This window comes from Pimephales promelas, chromosome 22 (genome assembly GCF_988280905.1).
Source record: "Pimephales promelas chromosome 22, fPimPro1.hap1.1, whole genome shotgun sequence".
Classification (NCBI taxonomy): Eukaryota; Metazoa; Chordata; class Actinopteri; order Cypriniformes; family Leuciscidae; genus Pimephales; species Pimephales promelas.
In genome coordinates, this window is record NC_142790.1 from 17,374,104 (window position 1) to 17,401,460 (window position 27,357).

General features: G+C 38.9%; 1 protein-coding gene across 4 annotated transcripts in view; it reads left to right on the forward strand.

Annotated features, from left to right (window-relative positions):
* sema5a (sema domain, seven thrombospondin repeats (type 1 and type 1-like), transmembrane domain (TM) and short cytoplasmic domain, (semaphorin) 5A) overlaps positions 1–21,208 on the forward strand; it is a 148,079-nt gene extending 126,871 nt beyond the window's left edge. For 2 of the 4 annotated variants that reach the window (XM_089125679.1, XM_039666756.2), the window contains 6 exons: positions 3,146–3,355; positions 9,878–10,048; positions 12,483–12,638; positions 13,387–13,431; positions 15,088–15,299; positions 19,960–21,208. In XM_089125679.1, the coding sequence (XP_088981805.1) occupies positions 3,146–3,355; positions 9,878–10,048; positions 12,483–12,638; positions 13,387–13,431; positions 15,088–15,299; positions 19,960–20,079 (914 nt within the window). In that variant the 3' untranslated portion in view covers positions 20,080–21,208. Of the gene's footprint in view, positions 1–3,145; positions 3,356–9,877; positions 10,049–12,482; positions 12,639–13,386; positions 13,432–15,087; positions 15,300–18,069; positions 18,257–19,959 lie in introns of all 4 variants that reach the window. The other 2 variants (XR_005622044.2, XR_016149226.1) reach the window with 2 other exon arrangements.
* Positions 21,209–27,357: the final 6,149 nt, after the last annotated feature.

The window sequence follows — 27,357 nt, forward strand, 5'->3', positions numbered from 1 at the left end:
TGTCTTCTATGCTTTGCTTAAAGGGATACTTCACCTCTGGAAAGGAATGTGTATTTAAAATGGGTCATTTATAGAAGAAATGTGAATTATTTTTGAATTTAGAGCTTTCTAGACTGAGAAAAGCCAGAAAATGTATTTTTGGCTTATGTGGATGAAAGACAACAACTCCCAGAATGCACTTGCTTCGCTGCCCTAAGAGGGCCACGCCTACCGGTAACAGAACGCAAGTACTTTGTAGTTAAACAACAAGTCTAGGCTACTAGTGAGTCTCCGTGATGAGTCTGCCCGAAAATGTGTTTCGAGATCGCCTAAAATGTCAGGGATTCAGCTTTTGCTTTTGACAGTCGCCATTCATTATGTTTACTGTGGCGAGCAGGACGAGTGAGGGCCGTGTGGTGAACGGCGCCAGCCCGGTAGCGTGATTACCGATGCGCGACACCTGTGAGACGTACCGGTCTCATATCTCTCACGGAGGAGCGGGAATTTTTTTAGCAATGTTAAAACGCACATCAACCGATCACTTGTTTAGCGTTCATTTAAACACTACATTCAGATTCACCAATCAGAATGAATTCAGTTAGATTGAAACAAAAGCTATAAATGTAAACGATGAATGGCGACTACAGAAAGCAAAAGCTGAATCCTGGCCATTGACGGCCGGACATGTCCGGAAAAAAGAGGATGGTAACCCCTACTACTCGTGAGATCCAAGGGGGTAATCCATCGACCGGAAGTTGAAGCCTCGCAGGAGCTGACATCTTATAGCAGAACTTTACTTGCGTTAGCATTCCCATTGACTCCCATTCATTTTGGCATCACTTTGACAGCGAATAACTTTACATCTGAGGCGTTTGAAGACCCCATTTGTCCTTTATTTATTTCTAAAGAAACACGACAATGTATAAATAGCTCCATTACCTTGTAGCTTATGTTATGGCCCCGTAAAAGCAGTTTTAGGGAAAGTAGGCTAACGATTGCGTCATACCCACGCGACTCTCTGTCGCACAGTAGAGAGATTACCGTATGGACATGAGAAAAAGCTTGCGCGCAATCAGGGAAACGTGGAGGCAAAATGACAAAATAATTAATCAGAATACCTAGCAAAATTGTCTCCTTCTCCTAGCTCATTGACAGCTCCTATTCACACTCTCCGCCTCTGCATGTTTGGGAAGGGAATGATTCAGTTTTCTCATGCCACAGCACTAGAAGACAGACGGGTCACTCATGTCCCACTACGTAGTCAAGCTCTGTTTGAGTTTCAGGGACGGAAGTGCTAAAAAATCGCCAAAAACGGGCTTCAATCGTCTCAATGGAGTTCCAATGAGATCACTCTGTCCATTTCTTTTACTGTCTATGGTGAGATCCCACCCTCTATGAACGGGTTGAAAACATGCGGGACAGCGCCTACTATTGACTGTAGTCTTTAGCCTCTGGCCAAAAAATTCTCTGATGATGCAAAATAACGATTTTTGCTTCATCAGAGGATTTTTTCCAGACAAAAAATACATAAATCTCTCATCTCAGGGGGATATGAGGGTGGAAAGCATTGTAATTTGAAAATACTACAGGTTTTCTTAGTAATACAAAGCTTAATGCAAAATCCTGAAGTATCCCTTTAACAACCAGCAAGCAAAGTCAAAATCCAATTCCACAAAATGACTTTAGTAAAATCAATTTGGTCAGTCATTTCCTGGTTAAAGTCATTGAACGCAGGAAGGTTTGTTTACCTGCGGGTCTAGCATGCACTGACACCTGTGTTCCCCTGCCATTAGCCATCAGAGCCGGGCGCCCCGCTTTGAGGTGTGAGTAGATTATGAAGTAGTCTATTACCTTTGAGAGAGCCGTGCGCTCGGGTGCTGGAGAGATTATAGGTCGACCCATGTAGCGCTACTGCCTGCTCAGAATGGATAAATGGTTGTGGCTCAGAGGGACTGTCGCAGTTCAATCTCCCTCAAGGTCAAAGGTACAAACACAGAGGTCACAGTGCAGACAGATACTCTGCAGTAAGAACATTATGTATGATAAAATAAATGTTCTCAAAGGCGAGATACGGCAGAGAAAAACATTGATTTTTCATGCCGCTATAAAGAAAACGTTGAAAATATACATTAAAATGTTTATTTTATTACATTTAGTTTACTTGCGGCTGTAAACTTCTCCCGAATTTACTAAGAAGTTAGCATTCCTCTGTCTGTTTAGTCTGGCATGACCGGTATCGTTGTAAAGCTCTAAATCTCGTGCACAACACTGTGTAACCCAAATATGGGCATTTTCATTTTCTTGAATGTCCAAAGGGTGATTTAAACATGGATCTAAAGCTAATAATGAAATCTCATTGGCTACTGCTGGTTTCTGCTAACGTGATTCGCTCAGACGCATCACGTGGTGTACTCTACCAATGTTAATTCATTGATTTATTGCAGTTGTAGGCCTTATATGCCTGCCATGTTATTAAATAATCAGTTTTCATGAGCTTGAAATATTATATATTATTATTACTAAGGGCCTGAGCATTTATTCTGTTTTTGAGCATTTTTTTTCCAATAGAAATGTATTAAATTCCCTACTTAAATATTTAACTGCCCTTTTTTTTAAAATGAGTTTTGATTTTTTAGATTTTCTAAGGGTATGGACACCTTGCTAATGAAAGCATGCATCTTGAAATCTTTCTGAACTTTTTTTTTTCATATTTTGTGTAAACAAAATGAAAAACGAAAGTTTGCACTTGGCTTCATCATATGTTCAGAACTATCTACTGAAAATATATGCAAAATGCATATCTAATGAGATTATGCCTAATTTGCATAATTAAAGGAGCCGTATGTAAGATTGTGGCCAAAACTGGTACTGCAATCACTTTCAAATTACTGTTAAGCGGTGTTTCATGGTGATATCTATTATTTAAAAATTTTACCCTATTCACCTGTAGTGTCTCGCCTTAACACACATGCTTGATAATCTCATAGTTGTGAATGGCTTCAATAACTATGAAAGAGAGAATTAATTTTGCTTTCTGAGTTAATATTTTGGCATTTATGCATTCAAATGTTTTACATTTTTTGAAATAATGGATTCAAAAGTTAATACAAATTCTGAAATTGGATGTCTAATGAGGTAAATGCTAACCTTTTGTTCCTTGTTTTAGGAGATTTGTTGCGTTCTGGACGTATCACTGGATTGACAGTAAATGGAGGTTGGTCCGTCTGGGGCCCTTGGAGCCAATGTAGTCGGGATTGCAGCGCAGGTATCCGAAACCGCAAGCGCACCTGCTCCAACCCCAAACCCAAATATGGAGGAATCACCTGCCTCGGGCCTGCCCAGGAGTTTCAGGAGTGCAATACAACACCATGTCCAGGTTAGTCACATATACACCTCTACATCATACACAGCTTCTCCAAGCATTGGAGTTGTCACTGTCAACTGTCTGAAATAAAATATTTATAAATATCATATATTTGAATTGATAACTATTTTGCTGTATGCTACTTTTCAAATGTTTGGGGTCTGTACGTTTTTTTGTGTGTTTTTGAAAGAAGTCTCACCAAAAATATAGTAAAACTGTAATTTTGTGGACCCCAAAAATGTTAATGGTGGTGTTTTGCTGTCAGCTTTTCTCTAGTTGTATAAAAAAAAGTGTGTCTTTAAAAAGAAAGTTTCATCAAAACCAGCTTTTGATTAGTTAATTTTCTTAAAATAAGTTCAGAATTAGGACAGAAATGTGTTGTTTGTTTATTATATGATAGGGCAGTCAGTTAGTGGAAGTTAGTAGTTAGTAGAAAATCTTCTGAAAGTGGTTAACATCATCTGGATGAGCACCAGAAAAACACATTCATAGTCTAAGTTTACTTTGAAAACCATCAAACAATATAAATATAATAAAGACATATCCATTCTCTCTTCAAATGTTAATTTATTTCATGCACTTTAAAAAAAAGGTTCTTTATTGGCAACTGGGGTTCCATGTAGAACCTTTATCATCCATACAACACATACAAAAACATGGTTTATAGTATAAAAACGTTCTTTAGATTTTTATAATGTTCTTCACGCACACACATAAAAAAGGTTATTTTAAGAAAGAACATGCTTTTTTTAAGAATGTAGAGACATTCAGTCTTTCTCGTGTGCAGGGAATAAAGAAGAATTTCAGACATCTACAAACAATAAAGAAAAGATATAGCCCACTTTCTCGCACGCATGAAGGACAATCTCCCTGTTTTAAGGTGCGAGGACCCCAATTTGCTGGCGGAAATGGAGAGAAATCTCTGTGGCATTGTTGTCTGTAATCACATTTTAGGCTAATTACACCGGCAGCGACGGGAAGGCAGGATTCAGTCATTAAAAGGCTTGTGACAATGGTGTACACCCTCTCTAAAGTTGAAGGAGGGGAAAAGCTCTCTAATTAAATGAGTACTCATTGTTATGTGTGCAGGAAATATGCTGTCTAAATGGAAATGTTCATCTTGGGGGTTAATTGATACCTAACTGTGAGCAAGACACATTCAGGAAATGCAGAATTTGTTTTGCTGTCCTAATGAATCAATAGCGTGTTTTTGGAGATGAATGTCCATCAAAGCAGGGCATAGTGTAGTTTATATAGAGTATTGCTGTCTCTCTTCATGATATGGCTGAAAACTAATTGCTTCTCAGTCTTAGTTTTACGGCAGCTGTTTTCTAACAGGAAATCACATATTTCCTGTAAAGTGACAATGCCAAGACCAGCAGGACTGTTTCATTAACAAAGACCTCCAGAGGTTTTAAGACCTTATTAGCCTTATTGATGTTTTTTCTCTACAGGAGTAATTGCCAACATATTAGGAATCGCTGCGCAAATTTCACAAAATTGACAGATCAAAAATTGTACAGAGCGCACTGTCGATTAGTAACTGTGCTCTGCACTTCTCTAAGTTAAATCCGTCCTTATCTACTTCCAATGAAACGTCTTAGTAGAACTAAGATTCAATAGCTCCTTTGTACAGATGACTTTCATCAAACGTGTCCCAGCAGAAAGCTTGGGAAGAACTCATCAAATTGCTCTACACCTCCATAAGCGTCTTTAAACCGGAGCTTGTCTGTGACCAATATTCTCGCTGTGCCTTTTATTGGTTCTTTCTGCCTAGCTAAATCTTGACTTGTTCAAAGTCAGACCTTTGAAATGCATTATTTTGTTTTGAGAGAGGAAGACAGAGGTCTCATGGTTGCTGTTGTTGCGGCTCTGAAACGCATGAATCTTTTCTTGTCGCTGGCCTCAAAGGTGAAACGAGATGATCAGTCACACAGGGCCGACATCAGCCTATTTGTCATTTTTCGCAACAGAGAAATTATAACAGATGGCAAAATGGAATATTTTGTTTACTTATACCTTTTTAAAAAAGTACCTTTTCTATTTTTTCACCAAATATGTGAAATACTTTGAATCATAAAATATTAACGAGCAACTATACTGAGGTGTGACGTCAAAGGCAACAGACAAGAAAAAGCACATTTGACCTTTTAATTCACAATAATGACTATGATATAAGCTAAATTCAACTTTATTTTGTGTTTTCTCTTTTTTTTGACCAATGAATCACATTCTAAGTACGAGAACAGGGTGGCGGAGAGAGTTTGTAAGCATAACTGCACAAAAGCATAGCAAAAACAAACGTACTGTTGATTGACACTTCCTGCAGACTTTACCAAATCCAAAAATCTCCCAACACAATTTTTTTTTTTTTTAATACTGTGTGTGGGTGAAGTGTTTTGCTTTCGACATACAAGTTACACCCAGCATAGTTGTCTTCTTTTTCCCATTTTATGAAATATTTATAACTAATACGTGTAGTATTAACATGAGATAAATATTTCAATTTTTAAATATCATGGTTATCGCCAATACCAGTATTTTGTGACAAAAATCTATTTATTTTGTATTATTTATTTTTAATGACTTTCAGTGGAGAAAGATGCTGTCCTGATTCTAGACTGTGTCCCTATCTTGTTTAATGTTTATTAGTCTCCAGGTTAGTAGCCACATCCTCTTGTTATCTTGTTTAGCTTGTCTGCCTGTATTTAAGCCCTGTCAGTTCTTAACGTTATTTGTTGGTTGTTCTGTTCCTGAGTCTTGTTCCTGAGTCTGAGTCTATTTTGGTTTAGTTTTGAGTTTATTTAATAAAAGATCCTGCTTCCTCCTCCGCTTATACCAACCGTGACAGATGCATGCTAATCAAACCCCCTTGACCCTGACCCAAAAACATTAATTGTATCATTATTTACTCACCCTTATGTCGTTCCAAACCCATAAGACTCATCAAACCACAAATTAAGATATTTGTAATGAAATCCGAGTGTTTTCTGTTCATTCGTTGAAAATCCAGTTAACCAAGCCTTTCAAGATCCAAAAGGATTTTAAAGGCATCGTAAAAAAACATATGAATGTAGCGGTTCAAGTCTAATGAAGAGACAGGAAACAATGATTGATAGTGTTGTGTATACTATCAATCATTGTTTCCTGTCTCTTCATACAGTGCTGGTCAGAATTATTTGCCCCCTTGGTAAATATGATGAATAAATCTGCATTGTTTGTCCTTTTGATATTTTATTTAAAAAAAGCAAACATCGAACTTTTCATTGAAGTAAAAGAATTGAAATTGAAATTATCAGAGTATCTTGCAATTAATGATTTAACAGGATAAATGGTAGGCAACATTTTAAAATGTATTTCTTTGGTTTTATTATCAACGCAATATTTAAAGGGGATTAACTAAGCAGTCGTCTTATTAATATTATCAATAATACAGTTAAAAAAATTTCCTCTAGGTACTATTTTATTTTGTATTTGAAATATTGTACAAATATGTTTATTATTGCATTTTGTATCAATCCATTCATTGCAGTTTAAAATTAATTGTGGATTTATCATTAATATGGAGTTAAATTATGACTTTATATGACAATATGAATCAGAGTTGAGGAAATAGCTTTACGGACAGAATTAAATTCCTTAAAATGCACAGGAAAACTATGGATTCGCATAAATTGTTCTATGTTAAAACATGTCTATAATTATCAAACATATTCATAAGATGATTAATATCCCCGGCCGTTAAACCAATTCCTTAAAAATAAGAATTTATTGGTCGCGTTGTAACCAACAGTTTTTTAATCTATAGAGAAGTTTGACACCCATGCTCTTGTTTTCCTTATAGTAATGACAGTGATGCAAATTGTACGCAAACTGGAAATTGTAATGCGTGCACACTATAGTCTTTATTTTTATATTTTTGTAAAGGTCCCTTTAGGGGCTCCATTGTCGCTTGATAAACTTAACATTCAGCCACTGTAGTCACTTACTGTAACAAAGTCTTTAATAAATTTTCGGGGCCGGCAAGTTTCAATCCCTTAGAAGCCTATGGAGAAGTGATCCAGCTGTTTGATTTCATCAAAAATATCTTAAATATCTTGTTCTGTGCCATGTTTTGTAGTCCTTTGTAGTTTTTCTTGTTGATTAGTTCCTAATTGTTCCCAGGTGTGTCTTGTTTACCAATCTCCACTTACTTTATTACGTTTCTTTGAATGAATGTTTGCTGCATCTGGATCCCACTCTCATTCCTCTGAAACAGCCACCGTTACAAAAGCGATCGTGTCTCTTTTTCACAAGACTTCGATTAAATCAATCCATTCATATAGATTAATTTTACCATAACTTAATGACCTTTTTGGATCTTCAATGGAGGAGCAGAAAACCTCTCAGGTTTAATAAAAAAATGACTTAATTTTTGTTTTATAGATTAACCAAGATCTTATGGCTTTGAATGACATGAGGGTGAGTAAATGATGACAGAATATTCATCTGTAGGGTGAACTAACCCTTTAAGACTTTTTAATACAAAATTGGATTTGTTACTTATACTTTATACCATTTAGCATTCAGTTTTTTTTTATAGGATAGGCATTATGCTGTGAAGTATAGTAATCAGTAAGCGAATATTCCATAAACAGCCGAAATCTACATTTCATCTCAGTGACATAAGCTCTCACCCCTCTTCTATAAACCTGTCAGGGCTAATGCTAATGTAAAATGAGACTCTGTACATGCTTGTTTTCCTTTAATTAGCACTAAGGCAGTGCTATTGTTGTGTGAGTTGTTCTCTGTTCCCCCAGTTGTCGAGGTTGATGACCCTGAGCTTGGCACTCGCTGAAGAGGGGAGGGAGTGAATTGATGGTTCGTTTAGCCTCATTAATTAGAGCAGGGGTCAGTGTGAGAGCGCCAGGGAGAGGCAGAGCTCCGGAGCAGATTGTGTGAACAGCCCTTTATTCTCTGGATTTAGCTTGTTTTGACACCATTGTAGTGATTGTGCCAGACATAACTGATAATGATGTTAATGATGATAGTGTCCTGGATCTATTTAAATTAAATGGTTCAAAGACACGTGTTATCATTGTTTCATGATCAAAAACAGCTAAAACCAGCCTAAGATGACTGTCTTATCTTAGCTGGTTTAAGATGGTTTCCCAGTTTAACCATAAGAAAAATGTTCAAAATCCTAAGACCATCCAATCAGCTTATGGCTCTTTCAGACTGCACGATTTTCAAAGTAGTCAGGTCGCTGCTCTTTTCACACTGCATGACTATCTTGGCCAGCATTCAGTCGCTGCTGTGTTCACACTGGACGATGGATCGGCGACAGAAGGTTTCACACTGCATGACTTTAGAAAAATCGCCGACGGACTCTGCCTAGCACGCTGCACGCAAACTACATTTCACAACAAACACGCGTGAGATATGAAAAGGAAACAACGCGCGACACCACACGTGCAAGACCGGAGTTCTCACGTGAGACTTTTTTTTCGACCCGGTTGTGGTACAGCTGGTGAAACAGACACGAGTGCTCCTGCCAAATTTCTACTAATTTTTCTTCCATTTATTGTGTCCAAATAGACCGAGAAGAAGCTTTTTTTGTTGAAACAATGCCATATCATGTCGATATGTGATCTATAACTCCTCCCCGAACTCCCTGCTGCTCTGTATCTTGCTCTCTCACTGGCTGCCGGTGATCGCCGATGTAGTTTTCAGTCAAAACACTTTTCACACAGCAGGATTTTGAATCGCCGACAGGTCCAGATATTTAGCATGCCAAATATCTCACGGGCGTCGGCGACTCGTCGGTGATTCTCTCAGTTCGCGTCTTTGTTCATTCACACTGCGTGATTGTCACTCGCGTGAACGAGCGCCGATTTGCCTGTGATTTCGGGCATTTGTCGGCGATTTCTCAAAACCTGTCGGCGAGCCAAAATCGTGGCTAAAATCATGCAGTCTGAACTCGGCATTAGGCTATTTCTGCCTGATTATTTTCTACAAAGTTCTTAGCTTTTTAACAGGCCAGTGATCTATTAACGTTGTTTTATATGTAAATGAGCTATGCTATGATTGGTTAACCTCTTCAAAAGTGGAACGAGTAGCAATCTCACTAAATTGCGTAGCATTGAATGGGTGCTGATATTGCAAATATGATGCTTTCTGAATGGCTTATTTTTGCAGATGATTTTCCGTTGTGAAATCATTTCTCCTTGACGGGAGCATGTGTCCATTTTCAATTGAACTATTTAATTGTATTATTTTATTTAAATCCTTTTTTCCATTATATGTCCCATTTATATTTAATGACACTAAACATGTTTTTCGGAACAAAGGAGTGTGAAGGGTAGAGGGAAAAAATGCATTTGCCTCCATCTATATAAATTATCATTACACATTTATATAGTTGCAATCACCCTCAAACAGATTCCCAAAAATATTTTCACTATTTACTGACAGAAATGTCAGACGCTAGTCCCGAAATTATTCATGACACGAGTGCAGTTGTAATTTGAGTGTCCTCTTTTCCTTATCTTTCAGTGGATGGAAGCTGGTCGTGCTGGTCACCTTGGTCTAAATGCTCAGTGACATGCGGAGGAGGGCACTACATGCGCACACGCACCTGTAACAACCCTCCACCTGCCTACGGAGGTGACATCTGCCTGGGTTTGCATACTGAAGAGGCTCTTTGTAACATCCAACCCTGCCCTGGTACACACTCACAGTTTATCACATGCATAAACTCAACCTACAGTAATGTGAACTCACACACACACACACACACAGTCACACCTTGACTCCAACAGGAAATTACATGGATTTTTTCCCGGGATAGGAAGCCTTTGTCTTGTACCTGCTTTCCTCTCGTCATGTCTCGTGTCTAAAGCGGCTCGTGGGGGAATGAAAGAAGAGGAAATCAAAATGTCACACATCATAGAAAAGCAAATGGTAAAGCCGAGCTTACGATACGAAGATAATATATGCATAAGCTCGCAGCAGGGAGTGCAACAGAGGAGGGTAAGATAAGGCGATTGATGACGGAGTCAAACCTCGCACATTGATCCATGGAAAGGTGAATGGGAGAAGAGAGCTTGTATTCAAATGTCAGTCCATCCATTAGCCAGAAGTGTAGTGAGGTTACGGAGTGACCTTTTATTAGCTGCGTTCAGGTCTATCTGTCACACCATTCATTAAACACTCGCGTGTAGCTGTACAGTGCAAGTCGGGAGACGGGGGACAGGATAAATGAGGGGAATGCTAATCAGAAGACCCTGTGTGGAAGTTCTCCTTAGCTGAATTACAACCTTTTTAATGCTGAATGTATGGGTTTGGTTTAAATGAGCTATGAGGCCAAATAGAAAATAAGTTCTCTTGTGCGATAACCACATGACTCAGTTTTAAGTCTTTCCTGCTAGAAAATAAAATGGGCCAGATTTACTTAACAGGGCAAGTGCTGTACGATATCAGCCTGATTTTGCCACGATCCGTTTGGCGTAGGGTGTTGTGGTGATTCGTAAACGACAATGGCCGTCGGGACTCATCTCAAATAATGTGTCGTTGTGGACAACAACCGACGCCACATCTGCGACGCTTCACGACAGAAAGACTAGCATGTTTAATTTTCCACCAAGAGAGCCAGAAAGCTCTTCTGTATATCAAACATGGTGAAATAAAAGATAGAGGAATGGTTAGTGGAGCTGTGGCAACCAATATGATGTTTCCTTGAGGAATACCAGTAAAAAAACAACAACATAATTTACACTGTTGTGAAGTCAGTTACTTGTTCAGCCTTATTGATGACATCAAGCGTCTAGACGGCTAGCAATGATTGGTCGGGAAACAATGTGTTTCTTGTCCATGACACAAAAACAAGTCAAAATCGCATAATCTGACAGATCGTAACAGACAAAAAAGGTGTGTAGTCTGAAGCTGGCATAATAGAAGCGTTTGATGTGAGTGGAAATTTTTTTTGGGGTTATCTATTGAAATTCATAAATTCATTGTCTTGTCAGGTGCAAAATCAGACATGCTTTTTGGGGGTGGTAAATAATGGCACAAATACCACTGATTTGACTACTACAATAAATCACCTTGGATGATGCATTTAAAATAATCTCTGTCCATGAATTTAGCAATCTGACAGGGAACACTCCGACAATGCATGTGAAAAAAGGTCAGCCACAAAAATAACTGTCCAAGCCTTTTCACTGTAGTAAATCTTGCAGTAGTTGTTTTAATAAAGGTTTGTGCTGCTACAGACTGTTAATCTGGCCCCTGGTTTCTTGGTTTTAAGGTCACATTTACCATTGCTCAGCAGAATTTTGTAGACAAAACTTTTGGTATGAAAAATATATAAATAAATGATCATAATAAATGTTTGTTGAGCATATTAGAATCATTTCGGAAGGTCCATGTGACACTGAAGACTTTGATTATGTTTATATTGTGATAAATTACATTTTAAAATGTAATGCTAAAGTTTCCCACAAATGAACAATGCTATTCACCATTGCACGCCTCAAAATGAACAAATATGTTATTTGTTAGCTCACCTTATAGTACACAACTACACACCTGTCTCGTGATGGTTGTAATTTAAAGCACAAATAACTGCACAGCACCTCTCAGAAAATGTAGTGCAGTGTTTCATGAGACGAGAGAGATATGTATAAACTCGTCTTAGTAAGGGAATAACATAGTTTAATATGAAAAAAAGGATGTAATTTAGCAGGGTTTTGTCACATTTAAGAAAATTGTCCTGACATATTTCCTTTCTCGATTTACTTAATTTTCACATTTTATTTTTAATACATTTTAATCAAAATCACGCTGCCCAATTCTATAAAAAAAAAAAAACGTTTTATTTTAAATAGTGAAAATAAATTCAATTAAATTCACATTTATTTGTATTGCGCTTTTCGCAATACACATCATTTCATAGCAGCTTTACAGAAAATCCAGTCCATATTACAAAGAGTGATCTGTTATCAGAGGTAACTATCTTCGGATGACGCAAAAATAAATAAATAATATAAAACGAAAATGATATAAATCATAACACATAATTGTATTAGATGGACACCTCACATTCTGTCCCCTCTTCATAACTTTGCATCTGATTTGGACTTTTTGTCATCATTTACAGAGAGCTGGTCTGATTGGTCCGAGTGGTCCCCCTGTGACTCATCAGGGTCTCAAGTTCGCCTTCGACACTGTGACGTCCTGTTTCCCACCGGCAACCAGTGCTCTGGCAACAGTAGTGAAACACATGCCTGTCTGCCCATCTCCAACTTCATCCCAGGTGGGCACACAAACATACACACCCAAACACTTGCCATATCGACCCCTTGACAAACAAGGATCTTCCCTTATTGACAAGCAGTAATGCGAGAACACCAAACCATTGATTTCTGCAGTGCAGAGATAATTAGCCTCTCATCCCCTGCCTTGTCTAAGTGGCACGATCGAACAAGTGCAGTACAGTGATATGTGTCATGTAGCATTTCCATTCACACACTCGATACCTGAGCTAGTTCTGCCGTGAGAGAGAAGTCCAACCACAAGTTTTACAAACTAAAACATCAGGTAGCGAATTGAAAGAAGGAACATCTTATCTTAACAACTGTACTTTTTGCTCTGATGATTAGCGTCTTGAGTTATTATGATCAACCATTTTGTAGAGATGGAAAAAGCTAAACATATGATCGTCAGGGGAGTTATACCTCGCTTTCGCTTACACTGCAGCACAGGGAGTGAATTTTTAAGACTATTCAAAGCTTGTGTAAATATTGTCTGCCCCGCAGAGTCCTTGTATCTTTCAGAGTAACATTCCATTACAGCTCATTAGAAAAGTTTTATACCTCATTTACTTCCATTACTGATCATAAAAATGTGTCGCAGGTGCTTTCCTTATTCAGCTCTTTGAATTTTGAGATAATGGGTTGAGTTTGAAATTTGCTTGCTGTAATGTTCTGCAACTTCTAAAGACTTCTCATTCATCAGCCTGACGGATTCATTTCCCATCTCCCTTGATTTTTTTTCTTTCTCAGAAACGTCTGTTGCACGTTCAAGTCAGGAGGAAAGATGGTGTGGAGGTAAGCAGTATATGCAGACTCATAAGTAGTGTACAAGCAACCTTGTTATCACTCTGCTGGGGTTTGACTGTACATTATCCCATTTAATACACGGCTACTTGCCAAATAAATAAATATATGGACATGAAATATTGATTTAAGTTAGTAAAGCTTAGCTTAGATCAGCTGAAAGTTACTGCTAATAAAAAGCATTTTTTTAAAGATATTATTACTTTTATTAAGCAAGGATCCATTAAATTGATCAAAAGTGAAGGTTAAGATATTTATAATGTTACAAAAGATTTATATTTCAAATAAATGCTGTTCTTTTGAACTTTGTGTATCACAAATATGTAAATAAATCCCCCCAAAAATTAAACAGCACAACTGTGATTAAATTTGATAAGTAAAAAAATTAATAAAATACATATATTATATGAAAAATATTTTTTATTGTAATAATATTTCAAAATATTTATGTTTTTACTGTTAAAGGGTTAGTTCACCCAAAAATGAAAATTCTGTCAGTATTTACTCACCCTCATGTTGTTCCAACCCCGTAAGACCTTCGTTCATCTTCGGAAAACGAATTAAGATATTTAAGATATTAAAATCGCTCCTGCATACAGTCCATAGGCTTCTTGAGGGACTGGCTCTTGCCGTCCCCGAAAAGTCATAAAAGACATCGTTAAAATAGTCCAAGTGACTACAGGGGCTCAATCTCAAGTTTATCAAAACGACCAATAGTGAGCCTACGTGTGACGTAGCTCTACGCAATCACACTACGTTAACGGACTATAGGCTTATGGAGAAGGAAGTGAATAGTTGAAATAAAGTCGTTATTTTTGTTGTTTTTTTGCGCACAAAAGTGTTCTCGTCGTTTGATAAACTTAAGATTGAGCCCCTGTAGTCACTTGGACTATTTTAACGATGTCTTCAATTACTTTTCGAGGACAGCAAGAGCCAGTCCTTCAAGAAGCCTATGGACTGTATGCAGGAGCGATTTTAATATCCTAAATATCTTAATTTGTGTTCCGAAGATGAACGAAGGTCTTACGGGGTTGGAACAACATGAGGGTGAGTAAATACTGACAGAATTTTCATTTTTGGGTGAACTAACCCTTTAAATTAAAGCAACCTTGGTGAGACTACTTTCTAAAAACATAGTGAACAGCAGTGTATATGAAAAATGAACTCCTCCAAGGTCAATTTTATAACAGAGAGAGAGAGAGATCGCAGAGATGTTTCCATGAGCAACAGATAAACATAAGGTTCAATGTTTATTATAGAAAAACATCTGATGGCTCACTGTCACAGTAGACCAATCAGAATCCAGTATTCCAGAGAACATAGTTAACGGTGCAATTTATCCAGTGTGCAGCAAAAATGATGTTGCTGATCGCAGAGACAATGTGCCTCGATGCTTTTTTGGGGAACCATTAAACAAATGCGCATTTGGAATGGTTTGTAATAGTACATTTTTCCCATTTATAGCATTATTGGCTGTTCATGCAGATTCACAGGGCAGCAGCGATACGATACTGGCTGTAATTTACTATAATGTTTAATTGGCTCAGGTAATGGATGATTGATATCAACTGGTTTTAGGATCAATGGTTGAAGTCACATCCATCTTGCTTGCATCAGATCATTTAGCCATTTTGCCTCTCTTGCCAGACTTCAACGTGTTCCACATGATCGCCGTGGGCCTGAGCAGCTCTATACTCGGCTGCCTGGTGACCCTACTGGTGTACACTTACTGTCAGAGATACCAGCAGCAGTCCCATGATGCCACAGTCATCCATCCCATCTCTGCCGCCCCCCTCAACACCAGCATCACCAACCACATCAACAAACTGGACAAGTACGACTCGGTTGAAGCCATTAAGGTGGGTGTTATTCACTACGTTGTTTATTTCTAGAGTAGAGATAAGACGATGGATCCAGTATGTGGTCTGTATGTGTGAGTGTGTGCGACTCTGTCTTGTGTCTAAATCAATTCATACATTCATACACTGCTTTCTCATAGGTAGTTTGAAAAGTTTAGATTCATTTTGTATACTCAGTGTTTGTGTGAAATTGTCTCGAATGAAATCAGAAACCAATATGTGGCTCATGTCAGTAGTTTTCAGAAAATGGTATTGTTGATAGGCTACTTTAACCCTGAAAAATGTTACTTATTACTACATAATGCATTATGCAACACACTCTGAGATTTAGACACATGGATAATTTTTTCATAAGCACAGCAAAAATAAAGCTCACCATCATTTTTCACATTTAGTCAGAAGGACAGTTAATGCTTCATTAGACTTGAATACACGACTTATGACTAATTACAGAAAGTGCTCTTCAGTTATTGCTTGTTCAGACACTTTTGTGAAGTTGCATATTTCATCAGCTGGATGTATTGCAATAGAATAGCATCATTTACACAATATCCCGAGCCCAGAAGGGTAATATAGCAAATTACTTCTTCTTTTTCACTGTCCTGAGACTGTAGAAAGTCACCAGCTTAGCTTCATTTCTACTGATGACAAGAATGAATGAAACTTCAAGACTACACAATATTATTGCCATGCACAACTTACTTGTCGTATTGTTTTTCTCTTCTTCTGAATGCTGTCAGTTTGTTACTGTAAGTATGGAATATATTTCCCCATACAGGATCTTTAAAGGCTGTATGACATTAAAATTGCCCTTATTTACTTTCTTAATACATGTTCCTGTGCATGATTCATTAAATATGTTATTTATAATATTTCATCAAGATGATTTGGAAATACTTCTGAAATGGCTAATGTCACCTAGACCATTTTAAATAGGAAAATTATGTTAACTAATAGCCAAAAAGCTGATTTGACTTTGTTTTTGGCACTGCCAGTCATTTAAAGCTGGGTAAAGTTAAAGGGAGAATTCACCTAAAAAATGAAATAGCTGTCATCATTTACTCTCTCTCATGACAAACCCATAGGACTTTTCATTTTTTCTCTCTAAATATTTTTGTTCTGTCATTGAAAGTCTACACGACCAAAACTTTCACACTTCCAGAAGGTAATCCGTATGAATTGAACAGTTAAAGTCTTCTGAAGAGACAGATTACATATGGATTACTATTTGTAGAAATTTTTGTAAGTTTTGGTTGTGTGAATTTTCAATGGATGGATGAAAAATTATAAGAAAATGATTAGAGAGTAAATGATGACAACTTTTTCTTTTTGGATGAACTATTCTATTATGTAATAAAACGTTACTATAGTAATAGCAAATGGCAATACATTTACCAACGTCATGATGCTTTTTTTTTCATTTCCGTCATTTGTGAGAAAACGCTTCCCCACCATTGACGGAATTTTCTGGCTTGATGTATTTTCCCTGTTATATGTTAGGGGGCGCTATTATGCTTCTTCTGAAAGAATACTTAGGCCGTGTGTCAACCAAAGCGTTTTTCCACGCGCCTGGCGTATGTTTTCAATTGTTTTCAATGGGAGCGCCGCATTTTTTACAAGCCATGAGCGTAACGAGGCGCTGAGCGTTTTTTTCAGAGTTGAAAAATGTTTAACTTTGAATAAAAAAACGCAGCTCTCATCACTGTCACTTTTTACCCAGCCGTCCAATCACAGTGGAGCAGGGGCGGGACTAAACCACACTGACCAACTGTTACAACATTTTTTCTATACAATAACATCAACCTACAGAGCTAACCGAACAACATGGATGAAAAATACAATTTTAGTATAAAACAAATGATCTGCAAAATCAGTTTCAAGTAAAATGCGCTGCGGATATTCTGTATCATAGCAACGAAACGTCTCAACGGAAAAAACGCTGCGCTGCCAAAACGCTCTCAAGCGCCCAAAGCACGGCGTCTTCAGCAGAGCGTCTGGCGTTTTCAGCTGGCTAAGAACGCTTTGGTGGACGCACGGCCTTAATCTCCTGATCAAAATACAGGCGAAAAAGAAGCAGAAACAAACGATATCATATGTAAGCAGATGCATATGTAAAATAACGCGTTCATGAAACATTAAACAGCATATAAATCAAAACTACCTAATGTTAATGAATGAAATGTCTACCCAGGACGAGATATAGGACGGTGAAGCTTTAGGGCTGTTAATGGACTCGATTTATGTTTTGATCGTTCAAGATGTTGCTTTTTTTATTAAACTTATCCATATTCAAGTGTTGATATGTTGACGCATGAAGCTAGAATAAAAATGTTGTTTTAAAAGCAGAGGGTCTGTTCTTTCGTTTGACATAATTGCATGGTCAAATATTCATACAACAAAATATTCTGGGAGCCAGAATTTTGTGAAAATGATCAAAAATGCAAGCGGTGGCTGGCAACATTTTTCAAAAACGCTGGCGGTGAAAGAGTTAAGAGTGAGTTGAAAAGTTTTTGGAGCTAAATAGCCACAATTGACCATTCTGGTATGAAACAACATTATGGATGAAATAAATTCCCGCCCCACATTTTGTCATCTTAATTACAATGTTTCACATTGAAATTTGGTCCCATTAAGGAAGTAAAATGGGTTCCGTGGGCTGTTTCATGTTGATTTTAAGGATAGCTTCACAAAAAGACCATAAACGACAGTGCAGGCCTTCTTTCCGGCTCCTGCTGCCCTGAGGATGATTGTGCTCCATTCCTCTTTTCAGCCCGACGTTTCCGTTCTCTTGCCTTTGGACGAGCACCACATTTGCCAGCCTTTGTCTTCTAACACTGGTGTAGCGCGAGGCCTGGAGATTTTCTACTAACTCTTGACCGGCATTACCATCCTCTCCTCTGACTCTCAGACCTCTCACGAATCCCTTCTCCTTCCCCTGACCCTCGTGTACGTGGCAGGTGTGCTCGCCCATTCGTTCTGTCTGCATATGTCATCAGCATTTCCCATCATCCCACAGAGCAGATACTCAGGCTTGTGAGAAGGCAGTGTAATTTTGGTGTCGTGATAATGGCTGTCTACTACCATTTTGTTGCATGCGTATTTTTCCCCATCTCTCTTATTCTTTACCTTCTAAATCGGATTAGTCTTTTCTTCTAAATTATTATTTTGCTTGCTTGTTATTGCCACCCCGCTGAGCTCGGTTTTATCTTTCGGCTTTGTAACATTTGGTTTCAATTGTTCTCTAATTAGGCTATGCAAGAGACTGTATGGTTTAACAAAAGACTGAATAAATATCTTTTCATCATTAGCATTTAGTTTTTTTTAATAACCATTTGAAAAGAAACATCTTATTCATATTTTTTTATATATTTCACGAGTTCTGACTTACATACAATTAGAGGGGGTAAAGTTTAATTTGTCATGCTGTCCGGGGTGATGGCTCCGTGCTCGGAGTTCGGTCCGAACCCAGAGTACTCCCCCCTATGCAATTAGGACTAGAAGTATGGAGAAGGGGCGGTAGAGGGGTGCTGCTAAACTGTCAATGGATTGAGGTGAGACTTGCTGATATACACACCTCTTATCATTGACTGTTGAGTGCTCTCCACCGTGTAAATTATCTGAACGTGCTTCTCCAGAACTTTAATAAAACATAATTTGTCTTATATGTAATCTTGCAATATTTATAAACCTTGTCAGCTTACAGAAAATAGTTTTTCTCTATTTAATTTATCAAAACAAGTCTTTATTTTAGTTATTTGTATATATTTAATTTTTATTTATTTTATATTTACTTTTAATATAAAACCTTGTCACCTTATGTCACTTTTCTGTTTCATACATTAAAACCGCTGTCTTTTTTTAAAGACAATAAACCTCTTATTTATTTATTTATTTATTTAAATAAGCAGTTTATAATTTATAAAGACATTTTATAACTTATAAAGACATGATTTTAGTCATTTTAATTGCTTATCTAATAAAAACTATTGTATTTAAAAATTGTCTTCTTTAAATTGCTGATACAGAGCTAAAACACTGTAAAAAAATATTTTCATGATTTGTAATCACAACATTTTTTCTTTTGTCAAATCAACTTAGAAAATGTATGTATTTCAGATAAAATAATATTTTGAGTTTCTGGTGATTAAATTAAATGAATTAAATTCATTGTATTAACTCAATTTTTCCATTTCAATGAACTTTAAAATTTTAAGGGAACCAGGTTACTTCTTTTTTTTATTAAACTAACAATATACAGTGAATGAAACCATGTTGAGCGTATGGTGGCAGAAACAGCAACCATTTCTGGTTTTGTTTAAAAAAGTTTGTTTACTTAGCCATTTATATATTGGTTTGATGCTGTGACGTTTTGACTGCTCTTCTTTTTCTGTGAATGATACTAACTTCCTTGGCCGATATTTTAAGTTGGTAATATACAGTCAGTGTGGATCAGTCTTTTTTTAAACCCTTTTCATGGTTTGACCATCATTCCGTCTCAAAGCAAGATTTCTGTTGAATTTTTCAAGTGATTTGTGATTTGATTTCTTCTTTGCCTAGATCCACAACCCAATACAGTCTGACTTTTCATCCATGCAAAAAAAAAAAAAAAAAGTATTTTCCATGTCTCTGTTACTGAAACACCTTTTTCTTTCATCCACAGGCTTTCAATAAGAATAACTTGATCCTGGAGGAAAGAAATAAGTATTTCAACCCTCAGCTAGCAGGAAAAACATATACCAACGCATACTTCACCGACGTCAACACATATGACGACTTTTAAAAATGGATCTGTGATTCCAGTCATCTTCCCCACATCAACTTCAGCACCTAGTGGTTTTTCTTTGTGGGTTGCCTGGATAAATAAAAAGACATTTTAACTGGAACCATCATCAAATGTCAATAAAGCTGTACAGAACCATTTTCAGAGTTAACAAGGACATCATGCTCTCCAATTGTGTGGACATCACTAAATGAAATTGAACAATGATGAACAAATAAAGCAGGCAATTTGATTCAACCGTGACGCAGATAAACTCTCGCTGCAGAGATAGCACATGGGCGATTTGCATGATTCTCATTTAATGTGTTTTTCTTTATCGTTGCTTTTTGCATGGTTGGTCGCATACCAGTATTTGTGGGCGGGGCCTGTGTCCTAAATGGGTGGAGCCTTCTCGGACTTCTTTGTCTCCTATGCCGAATCAGAAGCCCCTGTGCCTCACTGAGGACCTACAGTGGTCTCCAGTGCATCCGCCTGCCCTAAAATGGGGTTTTGCAACTCGCCATCCATATGTACATAGCCTACCAGGGTGTCTGAAAAATGTGTTCATGTATCTCTCATTATAGGGGCACTTGTTAGTCGAGCGCTTAACAGTGGTGGGAATCTCTGTGTTTTTGTTGTACAATACACTTTTCATGACACATATGTCAGTGTGGCTTTTAAAAATGAGTCTATTCTGAAAAAAAAAAAAAGCATTTTAAAGTAACCCTGTTCAGTCACCAAAACAAGACATGAATTGTCATATTATTAACATTTGTCTTTGTGGTGCAAGGTCTGCAAAAAAGAGAGAATGTGAAACATTACAGGACCTTTTTATGTAAAACATTGAACATTTGAATATTATCAACATGTTTCTATTTGTTTAGATGTTTAGTGGTTCAAGATTTCATGAGGAAATGAGTAGGCTATATCTGTTAAAGAAAAAAAGCTTGCAGCACAAAAACTGCTTTTTCCAGCTCTATTTTCTTTCATTTTTAAAATATTTAAATTAATTTACTTATAACTTAACCATCCATCCATCATGGAGATGTGCTTGGGAATACACTTTTTCAATTTCTACTAATTCTTTTCTACTTGTAAAACTTTGTTTGCTTGTTTTATGTGCATAAATTCAAATTGCTTCATAAAAGTCTCTGTGTTCGATCAGTGAAATGTTACGTGAGTTGTTGTTTGAATTCACATATTTAGTCTGTCCAGCTTTGGTTGGGAACCTTGTGGCCGCAATGTTAATATTCACACCGAATAGATTTCGCGACACTTTCAAAGTGAAACGTCCAGTGTGTGGCGCTAAATACACGTTTTATTTTCTCTGAAACAGATGACCGTGCACGTGGCAACGTTTTACTATGTTGGTTGGAGGCCTACTGTATCACTGCAGTTTGGAAATTAAATGCATGTGAGTCGCGCTAAAAGGTTACAATATCACGTTTGAAATTAATGTGAGTTAGGCCTACTGGTCCTCTACCCTACAACTAAAACTTGTTTGCTGAAGCAATTTTAACCATTTCGTTTTAGCTTCCTGTGTGAGATCAGCTTTTGGGGACCGTGTCGTCGTGTTTCATGGACCACATCTCTCAGCATCGAAACTGCAACACTTTATCAGGTGAGTAAATCGAGTACGTAAAAGGACATCGGTATTTTACACTTACATCGGTTCGGTATTTTACACTTAAAGCCCTGTTTCAAAATCGTTTCTGATTAAACAAAACGGTTAAGATTAAAATTTGGACACACTGCTGTCCCGAGAAACTATCTTGAAACAGGGCTTTAAGTGTTACAGCCTACCGAACTTGTCCTTCAACTCAGTCAGACTGGTCATAGATCGAGCTGATGCGAATATATTAGTTTACAAATCATGCACTCATAAACGCTTATTCAGTTTGTGAATTTCAAAACACTGCTTCATGAAGCTTCGAAACCTTAATCTTTTTTCCGAGTCAATGGTTCGGACTCGGAGCATAGACTGTAAAAAGGTTTGGAGAGTGTAACTTTATCAAACTCAAACTGCCATTACGTGATTTCCAGTAAACTCTGCTTCATTACGTCACTAAGAACCAATTCTGTGGGTTTTACCTGATCTGTGATCCGTTTTATACATTTGAAGACGTTTGAATTAGACATTAGTATAATTAAAATGAATAGTCTCTTATTAGCCTTTTAAGCTAGGTTAAAAAAAATTAGCTTAGGACATGACATGGATGCATACAGCTGGAGTTAACCTTGGGCTTCCATGCTCAAAACCATCAAAACATGCGTCAAAACCGCCGCCATCTTGGAACAGAGTTAGGTAACGCTGCTGTCTCCTTCTGTACTTCGAATGCATGGATTTTCGGACTTTTGTGCTGTATGGATGTTCACACAAACTAAATCTGAACTTTTTTTTTTTTTTAAAGAAAAGGAAAATTTGGTGTTAATGATAAATACATGTCTGACCATTGGAACGACACATTCGTTCCAATAAACTGCCGTAGCCAAGCTGACATCTAGTGTATATATCTATGATCACATGAGATCTTTTAGCTTTAAAGTTCAGAGCAGATCGGGAACACGCACACATAAAGCATAGTCCTTTTTAAAAATTTAATTATGAAGTACACTTATTTACAGCAAATCAGCAATAATATGATATTTCTGTTGTCGGCTCTAAGTTTTGCTTTGGTAACATTCCACATGAAGTTGGAGTAAGGAAATCCGTTTCTTCCTTCACCAAGTGTGTTCCAAACGGATTCATTATGACACACAAGTGCCCTGCTCGATCCAAAGTCCCCACTTCCAGGGCTCCGCCCTTCAGTGTGTAGAGCATAGGGATACTCACTTACGATTGGAGTTTAATATTTCAATTCGGCATTCAACCAATCACTCCGATAGACTGCAACAGACACTTCATCAGTGTTTGGTCTGATCTGTCAGAGTCTGTTGGCCTCTGTCGGTGCTTGTTTTTGCCCATATGCTGAATCAGAATTAGAATGTCTGATAAGTGAAATGCTGTAATCTATCTAGTGACTGACTGTGTCTGTCGGGTGCAGTGTGATTTGGCCATATGAGGATTCACTGGAGTTATGTTTATCCCAAACTCTTTTTAAAGTTCCATTCAAGCTATTGTATTATTAAGTATTGGCAAAAAAAGGTTGGTAACCATAACTTGTGTGAAAAGGAAAAGTTATTAAGTTTTGTTGCTATATACATACATAAAACTATAAACATATAAAAGCTATAAACATTAAAAAAAAAACAATTTTAAAAGACGATTGCAAAATATCAAAATGAACAAGTTCTTAGTTCCTCACTAAACAAGCGTCTAACTTTAGCTCTTTTTATGCTGTTAGGCATCCCTTCAAGTATACGATTGTGTAAATAACAGTTATAATAAAGAAAGTTCCTGATCATGACCAGAGAATATTTCTGAAAGCATGATTTACAACAAGCTTGTTAATTAAGAAAAAAAAAGTTTTATTCTTGATTATTTCTAAAATGCTATATATTCAAATGTATTTATTAGGATAAACCCCCTGAGATGCACCATCTCATTTTCGAGGGGGTCCTAAAAAGAAGGTTGTTGAAAGTTAAATGACATTTTTAACATTTAATTTGTTACACAGCACAAGCAGTGAAAATCTTATTTGAATGCATTTAGCAGCTGTTGAAATCAATGCAGAGTTGAAATCAATGCTAAAAGCACTGTGGCCTGTGGGGGAATCATTACATTCAGATGCGAACACTGCTTCAGTCAGTGCCTGCTTTACCGCTGCTCTCACCAGTGTTGCCCAGTCCCCTGTTTTCCTGCAGAACAGCGGGTTTTCTAGTCAGCATGTTTGAGGCATTTTGGCAGTTTTTTATTGTGCAGACCTGGCAACCCAGACTCTCAGCCTGACTTAGGCTTGTTAATGCTAAAGCATATCACATTACAAAAAAATCGCTAAATAAAATGAATAACTCACAAAACATGCTTCATTTTTAAACCTGGTAGCCTGGATGCCTTTTTGGTTGGGAAGTTCAGTCTGGACTCAATCCATTGACGAGTAATTCTGATCGGTTCGAAATCGAACTGGTTGCACTAGTTCTCTGCTATTGTGTAAATCTTACGCTACGGGAAAGATTAATCTTTCAAAATATTGAAGCCAAAAAATTATCCTTAATTTTATATTTATTGTCAACGCAGTGAAGCAGCTAGCAGACCTAGAGCAGGCTGTCTAGCATGCTCATATAGGCTGCCCTGCAGGAACTGCAGCAGCCTACCGCTGAGCCTGATTGCGTTCAATGAAGGAGGAGTTGCGTTCAATTAAGGCTTGCGCCTTCACAGCGTCATAGCCTTCCAGTATGGGCATGGCTTAGCGTATATAAGCAGGGCTCGGAGGCTGTTTCTCTGATTTTTCATCTCTTCAGTGAAGCTCTCCGCATCACTGGATCTAGAGAGAAGCCACTTAGAAGCCAGCTTAGGACAACGCCTAAAGAAGCTGGCCATCTTCACCACCTTCAGCCGTCCATGCGAGCTACGCTATCCAGCGACTTTTTCCTTGCAAAACTTCTGTCTAAAAGAGCAGCGAGCGTCTTTTTCAAGATGCCTCGCACTTCCTGTGGCTCGTGCAGAGCCCCGCTCAGCGAAGGAGACCACCATGTGATCTGTGCTCTCTGCCTGGGCCAGGAACACGCAGCTCTTGCCCTCTCGTCTGGGGTTGTGAGCTTTGCAACGCACTTCTGTGTTAAACCCTCAAGCTGTCACTTCGCCCTTTGCAGGACCGCGCAAAAAGAAGCGCCGTTCTGAAAGGCCTGTGGCCACTGCAACACGAGCCTTGCTCTCACCTTCTCTGAGAAGGTGTTCCATCCTGGCATTGGACAGCAAGGAGTATTCAGGTTCTCATCACTCCTCCTCTTTACAGGAATCCAGCCGGACCCGTGCTGGTGTGGACGCTGAGCTGATACGCCTCCTGTCTCAAGCTATTGACCAACTTGGGCTCGAGTGGTCGCCGACAAAGGAGCCTGCACTGAACAGACTTGACGGCGGCTTTATTCAGAGTCGCTGCCGTCAATCGCCCGCAGCCACGGCTGGCCCGTTTCTGCCTGAGCTCCATGCGGAACTGGCTAAGTCGTGGAATGCACCATTCTCCTCGAGGCTTCACTCCCAGTTCTCCACAGCGCTCTCCCAAAAGTGGACGGCGCCACCAAGAAGGAATACACTGCCATTCCCCCTCCACGAGATGGCGCTCAAAGTCTGCCCTCCTGTCTAAAGCCTGCAGAGCCGGTAAGCTGGTAACACAACCCTCTTGCCTGCACACACACGCCATTTTCACGACGACCCCGAGAAATCTCAAAAAGAGTATAATATCTGGTTGTCCGGCTCACGCGATGGTTTTTTAAGTGTTGAGAAAGTGCCCACACCCCTGTGTTCACCCCTACACACAAGAACAACACTTCCCATGTCACACACACACTTTGCCCAAGGCTCTGCTCACGAATCACAAAGTGGTAAAAGTGCGCTCCCCATTCATGGCAATCGGGACGCCACATGCATATCAGCCTCTCACGGCTGTCAGCAAGCTGCTGCTTTCAAGCACCGAGGGCGCAACCACACCTCCGGTTCAGTTTCTCGATCCCACAAAGTGCGGTGGCTGAAAGTCAACGCTGGCTGAATGCTCAAGCGTCTCGCCGAGCTTGCGCCTCTGGCTGTGAACAAATCAGAGTGACTTTTGTACAAGTGCTGGCCCGCGTTGCTGGCCGCCTTATTTTCCCACTTTTCTGGGTTTCCCGGGAAACCCTCGGACTCATGAGTGGATGCTTGGTGCGCACGGCGTTGACAAAGGGTTCCAGTAGCGTAAGACAACTTAAGCAAAACGAGAGAACCTCTCGTAAGATAACATATTGGTTACCTAACGTAACCTCGGTTCTCTCCATAAGAGGGAGCGAGTATTGTTTAACCTGCCATGCTCATGCCACAAGCGACTTTCGCTTCAGTTGATAAAAACCAGAGAAACAGCTTCCGAGCCCTGCTTATATACGCTAAGCCACGCCCATACTGGCGGGCTATGACTCTGTGAAGGCGCAAGCGCCCTTCGTTGGACGCAACGTTACGTCGGGCTCAGTGCAGTGCAGTTCCCGCAGGGCAGCCTATGAGCACGCTAGACATGCCTACTCTAGGTCTGCTAGCTGCTTCAATGCTTTGACAATGAATACAAAAATAAGAAATATAGCTGCGAGCAGCGATGGTGGGCCCAAGCCGGAGGCACCGCAACCCCGGTTCCTTTAGTTACCTAAAGGCACCCGGGTGGCGGTGCCGAAGGCTTTGGCCCTTTCATGATTAAATGTTAAAGCGGCTTGCCATACTCTGTCATTTCGACTAGTCACAATTATGTTACAGATATCTTAAATGATAATACAAACTATCCAAAGTGTAACGACTAGACAGAAAGACGTTGTTGATATCTACAATGTTAATTCCGGACAGGCAAACTTAGCTTTTAAATGTTAAAAGGGCTTGCCATACAGGGACGTAGGCTCAGAGAGAGGCTCACCATATTCAGACCAAAATATCTGACTTCCTCTTGGTCCGAGCTAATGACTATGTATTAGAAAGTTGTACGGCTTGAGGAGTACAATGTATATACCGATTTTTGTAACTGTAGATAAAACTAACAACCAATGTAGTAGCACTTCTCTTTTTTTGATTGGCTGATGCGTAGCAGGGTCGACTGCTGAACTCCAGGCGAGACGCGCTTGATTCTCACGTGAGAGCGGCGCGGCCAGAGAAATTGCGTATATTAAATATATTATTAATAGTTTTTCCGCATGAGAAATACAATGTGTGACGGGAGTGTGAGACAAAAGACTGAAACGAGTGACTGTCATGCTCAATGCGTGACACACTATAAAAAAATATTTCACACTGACTCCACATTTAGGGGGCCACAAGGGGGTCCAAGCTTGTTGTCGCAGGGGCACTGGCCCCCCCAGGCCCCCGCCTAGAACCGCCATTGCTCACACACACACACACACACACACTTTCTCTCTCTCTCAAGAAGCAAAAACATGACTGCTAAAGGTTGTATCAGCGATGGCGGGGTAACATCACTTAACATCACGAGTGCTATTCCCTTAGGCCACGCCCCCTTGTCTCCCCAAAGTATTATAAGCAATCATGCGCATCCCGTGTGCAGAATGATGCACTTGAAGCAACACCAAGTCACAGCACGCAACGCTTCACATTGAAAAGAACATAGCGAAGGGATGGTATCTATAATCTATGCTTAGTAGGGCTGCACGATTTGGGAAAATGTCATATTGCCATTA